Raw genomic sequence first — 6,987 nt, forward strand, 5'->3', positions numbered from 1 at the left:
TTTCACCCTGAGCTTAACTAGTAGACTTTCAGGTGAAACTTTATCAAATTGCCTTTTGGAACGTTGTAGGGTTTGTTAGAGTCCACCTGGGTTATCATTTCTTCAAAGAAGGCAAGGATAGTGAGCTGTGTCGAATGCTGTTTACTAGGTTGTTGTTGTACAGGTAATCTTCTCAAGTTTCATCCTGAAAATCAATTCCATTATTTTGCATGGAATTAAAGTAAAACTAATAGCTCTCTACTTGCTTCTGTCTAAAACCTTCATAGCAAGTTCCTTTATACACTGTTCTAACTGAGACATTTATCTGTTTAATATAAACCAGTTGATATCTCTTAAATTAACAGACATAGTAAAATTTACAATGGTGTTGAGAGTTCAAATGCTAATGTTCATTTCGTGTAATTTTAAGATTATTCCACTTTAGATATAATTTTATGATTCACTGAAACAAAGGTTTTGAAAGTCATTGGAGACCTGCCAGTTTGTTATGCTGGATACTTTGCCAGTAATGTGTTTTCACAGAATCAGGCAGCTCTGAATTGGCTCCCATGCTGCTCTGACGTCGCCAAGCCCCCAAAATTGAATGGAGCCGCCCAGGGACGCAGGAGACTTCTTCCCTATCAGTGGAAGGAGACTCAGAAAGAAAGGTATCTCTGAGGCAAGGAAATAAGACATTTCAAAAAAAAGTAACAAATATAAAATGTCACTTTACAAATCTACTCCTCACTCGGAGTTCTGTCTGCTAGGAGAACATATCTGAAATTTGGGCATGCACCCTCCATAATTTTCTGCCCTTTGAAACTAATTCTTGATATGCGCTCCCAGTGGGCAAAGCTCCACTCCATGACTGCAAATTTGTAAAATTATTCCTTATTTCTATAACTTGATTTTTGATTACATGGTTATTGAGAGAGTACTTTGAATGGAAAGTACTTCCATTCCTTCCCTTTAATTCCTTCCCTTTAATTTTCATGTACTGTACAATGTTCAAAATCAAGAAGGCATGAATTATTAACACTGACAACATCAAGCCTTAATACTGACCTGAGGCACTGCAGTGCTGTCCATCAAGTTGTAGTTGATAACCAGGCAGACACTCACATTCCCAAGACAATGGATTGTGCAGTACACAGATCTGGCTACAGCCACCATTATCTGGTGCAGTGCAACCTGAAAAAAAGTATTAAATTGGTCACGGGATCACTCATAACTTATAACTATGCACACCATCCATATGTTTGTCTGGATTTTTTGTCAACAGGGTGCTCTTTAGAAAACATATCTCTGGTCTAATGTTTGATACAGATTAACATACTTAAAATGGCTGGGCCCTGCGGTAAAAGTCTCATTTTACAAGGAAATAGAATGGGTACCTACCTGATGAGCTGATACAGTGACACAACACTGTGTTCTGGCAAGTAGATTTTTGCTGTACCGGAAACTAACCCTACCCCAAAATTCCCTAATGAGTCGCTTATTTACATTTAATACAGTTATGACAATTACTATTACATTACTATCAAGGAAGTTAGTATGTAATCTCAACTGGCTTTACACATCTAGAATCATCAACAGATCATTAGTTACCTAGATTAAAAATTAATGGCTTGGTAATCATCAAAAGTCACAATTTTAGGAATATGGGAATGTACAGGAACTGGAAAAGGTCAGAGTTTAACAGCACATTTCACTACCTATAATCCCTCTGTTGCTTTCTTTGCCAAATGCCTGTCCAGTCCCCTCTTAATGTTATCAGCCTCAATTGCCTCTTGTTGTCAGTGGTATGACTATTTGCAGGAGAGATCCAGGGAGAAATATTCCCAAGGCATACAAAGGGACTGAGCACCAAGTTCAACAGAAATAATCAGAGTGCAATACATGATCACCAAACGAACAATACACAATCACCGTGTAAGAACGTAGGAAGAAGAAAATATAATTTTAGTTTATTCAGTCTATTATTTCATCCAGTTCTACTTTCACAGATTTATTTTTAACTTCATTTCAAACCCATAGACTCCCTACTATTTGCTGAGTCAGGGATTGCTCTAGTTCCCTTTAGAATTCTTCATATATGTCAGTATTTATTTTAGTACCAAAAGGAACTCCTCATACTGTCCAATCTATTAAAAACCTTTAATAGCAGGCCAAAGATAGTATTATCAGCTAGCAGCCCATGCCCTACCCACCTATACATTCCTTGTATCAATCCTGGTTATTTCCCCAAGCAAAATCATGGGATAGTATTGATAATCTTCAGCACTCGCAACAGTTTAGATCCATTGTAACATATCCCCAAAACTAAAACTAAAAGTGTAGCATAGGAAGAGCCATTTCACCTGTCAAAAACTTTCTCTGAATAAGGTAAGTGACTGTCATTGAGATATGGGGCTCAATTTTGAAATGGTGGCGGGTTGGCAGCAGGGGGGTGAAGGTGCGCGTGGCAAACTCGAATAAAAAAAAACTTACCGTTTCCGACATGATCACAATGTAATTGATGGTGATTGAAGTTCTTTCCGGGTTTCGCTCCCGGCAGCCAGCCTGATTGACTGGCTGGCTGCCGACAGGAGCTGCAATGAGGGGTGGGGGGGAGAGAAAGAGCAAGACGTCATCCGGCGCTGGAACGGAAGATCGGGGGGGTGGGGGAGAGAGGAAGATCGGGGTGGGGGAGAGAGGAAGATCGGGGTGGGGGAGAGAGGAAGATCGGGGTGGGGGAGAGGGGAAGATCGAGGGGGGAGAGGGGCAGATCGGGGGGGGAGAGGGGCAGATCGGGGGGGGAGAGGGGCAGATCGGGGGGGGGAGAGGGGAAGATCGGGGGGGTGGAGGGGAAGATCGGGGGGGTGGAGGGGAAGATCGGGGGGAGGAGGGGAAGATCGGGGGGAGGAGGGGAAGATCGGGGGGAAGAGGGGAAGATCGGGAGGGGAAGAGGGGAGGATCGGGGGGGATGAGGGGAAGATCAGGGGGAAGAGGGGGAGATGAGAGAGAGAGAGACATCGGAGGTTGAGAGGGACATCGGAGAGGGAGACATCGGACATCAGAGCAGGGTGGAAAGATAGGTTGATTTTGTGTTTTAACTTTGTGCAATGGTTTTTTATTTAATTTATTTTGTTTATTGTTGCCTGATCCAGCTCTTCACACCTGGTTTTACCAGGCGTGAATCAGAAGCCATGGGCAAGCCGCCCAGGTAAGTTAAAAATTGTTCTAACCACCTAATATGTCACATGTAAAGTGCCTTAAGTACCATTTGGTTCTTTAACTATCATCCCGCTGGCTTTAATTGCGGGTTGGAGCTCTGCATTTTTGCCATTTTCGCAGCCCCCCCCCCACACCGCCCCCAACGCACCCGCAATTTAAGTTTAAAATTGAGCCCATGGACTTCTTCCACACAGTCAACTACCTGGACATGAATAGGAGTAGGAATTAATTTGGTTAATGTGTGTAGCAACAAAGTAAATGCATCTGCGAGGATTTCTCCTTTCTGCTATTTCCAGCAAAATTGTAAATACATTTAAAAAGAATGTGCTTACAATATCACAAGAAATACCACCAAGATGAAATCCTCACAATTTACGATGTCACTAAAAGAAATATTCTTATCCCCATGAGCTGAATTTTTTGCCCATTGACTACGAATGAGTGGAGAATCTATTACCATGGCACATTAGCATTCCCAGCTTTAACTTGATTGTATAGACAGTGCTATGGAAGAAGCACTGCAGCACCCACAAAATATTTTGGCAAGTACTTTATAGTTGGTGCATAAGCAAAGTGGGTCTGTAGCTGTCACAATTTAACTCTTCGCCATTCCTGGCAAATTTCCTTACTCCATAGCCGGATTTATCAAAAGTGAACATCTCATACTAATCAAGCTTAGTGCTTAATGCTTCAGGAACACCAGTGCTGGTGTATTCTGATTAGCTGATCAGTTTTGCATGTATTGCAATTAATCCAAACTCTGCAAGTTGCAAGGGTTAAAATAAATAATCTCCATTAAATTGTGCAGAAACTATTGCAAAATATATCATATCAATTTAATATGCTTTTCACTTCCGTAGAGTAATGCCTAGGCCTTAATGGTGTTAACATTTATTAATAATCAAGTACATTAGAATTTTTCCCATTTGACTTCAAAGGGTAAATTTTTTATAAATTTTGCATTCCCAAATTATACCTGAGCATGTTTTTCCATCAGATCCTAAAACAGATCCTGGTGGACAGATGCAGGTTGGTCCTTTAGATGTCTGGGTGCAATCATGGCTGCATTCGGTGTAATTTTCCAAACAAGGAATAGGTTCTGGTGAACAAAGAAAATACAGCAGTAATTAAATTAGCATTATCAGAGTATTATTAATTTTGTTCTTATACAATACAATAGCTGGATTGTCCTCATTATTACTGCTGGATTTTGAATGGTACTGGGGTGAAATTCAGCCGGGGAACCATCTACCTGCCGCTCACTGCCACTTCCAGGACTTTCCAACGGAAGTGCAGGTGGATGGTGAATATGCCTGGGTGTATTGAAAGGAGGCTGTAATAACAAAGTGAGAGCCTTGAAGGAGAGTACATTTTTTCTCCATTTTTATTTTCTACCTTTATTTCAAGGCTGAGATCGATAGATTTCTGTTAAGTAAGGGTATCAAGGGATATGGAGCAAAGACGGGTAAATGGAGTTGAGGTACAGATCAGCCATGATCTAATTGAATGGCTGAACATGCTTGAGGGGCTGAATGGCCTACTCCTGTTCCTATGCTCCAATGGTGCTCAAGATTTTCCAGTCATTACAATTAATAACAGGCTTTTAATTCATAAAGATAATTTAGCTAAAGAATTTTTCTTTAATTTTGCATGCAGAGGAATTTCTATTAAATCCCAAATTGATGTTTTGGATGGTCCTTTTATTGTACATGATTCAGGCCAAGTTAAGGAAGCTGAAATTGGTTTACACCAATCAGGCAAAACGGGCTCATAGCGAACTGGCAACCCGTTATCGTAATGGAAAAAACAATCGGGTGTGGTGTAAAACAGGCTGACGATTCGCAATGTGTCCATTTCGCCCTTCTGCCATAGACCAATTCACGCCCAAAGACTTAGAAGGCAGCTGTAGTACAAATATCGTAATGAGTTGGAGCTCATGATATATTTATCCAACATAGTACATCCATTAATTAAAGAGCTCATAGAATATACCAATATATATATTAAAAATCAATTAAAAGGAAGTTTGGAGTTACATGTGAAGGCACAGGAACATAGGAACAGAAATAGGCCATTCAGCCCCTCAAGCCTGTTCCACCATTCAATGTAATCATGGCTGATCTGTACCCTAATTCCGTCCACCTGCCTTGGCTCCATATCCCTTGGCTAGCAAAAATCTAACGATCTCCGATTTAAAATTATTAATTGAGCTAGCATCTACTGCTTTTTGTGGGAGAGAGTTCCACACTTCTACCACCCTTTGTGTGAAGACGTGTTTCCTAACTTCTCTCCTGACTGGCCTGGCTCTGATTTTAAGGTTATGTCCCCTTGTCCTAGACTTACCACCAGCAGAAAAAGTTTCTCTCGATCTACCCTATCAGTTCCTTTCAAAATCCTAAAAACCTCAATCAAATCACCCCTTAACCTTCTATATTCCAGGGAATACAAGCCTAATTTATCTAATCTCTCCTCATAATCTAATGCTTGGAGCCCTGGTAACAATCTACACTGCACTCCTTCCAAGGTCAACATATCCTTTCTAAGGTGCGGTGCCCAGAAAGGCTAACATTCCATTAGGCTTTTTGATTATTTTTTGTACCTGACTACTACATTTTAGTGATCTGTGTACATGGACCCCTAAATCTTTTTGGAACTCCATGGGGCATCCTTGCTGCAATTTTAAGTTATTACATCTGAATACTGAATCCTAATACTGTACCTTTCCCACTCTGCAGTATTCTTTATGGGACTATTTTATAGCTTTGTATTAATTATTTATTTCTTCTGGAAGATCGTGTAAGCCAATTAATAGAGCTGTGGGTAATGAGGATCAGTGATAATCGAGAGTGGTGAGAATGTGGAACTCACTACCACATTGAGGCGAATAGCACACATGCATTTAAGGAGAAGATAGATGAGTACATGAGAGAGAAAGGAATAGAACGATATGTTGATAGGGTGAGATGAAGTAAGCTGGAGGAGGCTCGTGTGGAGCATAAACACCAGCAGAGACCTGTTGGGCCAAATGGCCTGTTCCTATGCTGTGAAATTCTGTGTAATCCTATGTAATTCTAGGTAATAATTGGAACACTGCTTGGGTAATAATTATGTTCCCATACTATCTAATGAGCAACATTGTGGCTTTAGAAGAACATCCTACATCAACAGTAGCTTTCTTTGAGCCTTTGAAAAAGAAAATCACAAAATTATACATTACCATCACTTCAGTCTATTAATTTACATTTGAGATTTCACTTAATAATGGTTTAAAAAACTGTTCTAAGCAACCTTTCCTTGGGATAATGAGCATCAACTGGGTCTTTAATTGTGGGTATTTTACCTTGTTTTTTGTTTGGCATGCTGTAATAAAACCAGTTTATAATCTCTGATACTTCTGTGTGCTGAGTAGTTGAGTAGATTTGTGTTTTATCAGTTCTTGCCATTAAAAGATTTTACTTTTATACAGTATGAAATCAGATCAGGTCAATATCCATCAGCAAAGTAATATTATAGCTTTTGTTTTAGACAATGCACACCACTATTGCAGACATCTCAGTTTTATTCTAGGTTGTTATTATGCCAGAAGTGTTATTACTTATTAACATGTGCTTATTTAAAAGCCACATCAAAACCACACACACCTATAACTTATATTTACAAATGCCTTTAATATAGCAAAACATCCCAAAGTGCTTCACAGTTGATGGCCAGACCCAAGCAAAAATTGGAGGCAGAGCAGATGTTGTGGCTGAAAGCACCTTTGACAGGTTTTAAGGAGGATTTTGAAGGTTG

General features: G+C 40.1%; 1 protein-coding gene across 1 annotated transcript in view; it reads right to left on the bottom strand.

The window, feature by feature from the left end:
* The window catches only part of egf (epidermal growth factor), a 108,362-nt gene that overhangs the window by 41,749 nt on the left and 59,626 nt on the right, over positions 1-6,987 (bottom strand). Inside the window, exons 9-10 of the mRNA XM_068007125.1 lie at positions 4,172-4,294; positions 1,045-1,170 (exon numbers count right to left, since the gene is read on the bottom strand). Coding sequence (XP_067863226.1) covers positions 1,045-1,170; positions 4,172-4,294 — 249 coding nt within the window. The remainder of the gene's footprint in view (positions 1-1,044; positions 1,171-4,171; positions 4,295-6,987) is intronic.

This window comes from Heptranchias perlo, chromosome 1 (assembly GCF_035084215.1).
Source record: "Heptranchias perlo isolate sHepPer1 chromosome 1, sHepPer1.hap1, whole genome shotgun sequence".
Taxonomy (NCBI): Eukaryota; Metazoa; Chordata; class Chondrichthyes; order Hexanchiformes; family Hexanchidae; genus Heptranchias; species Heptranchias perlo.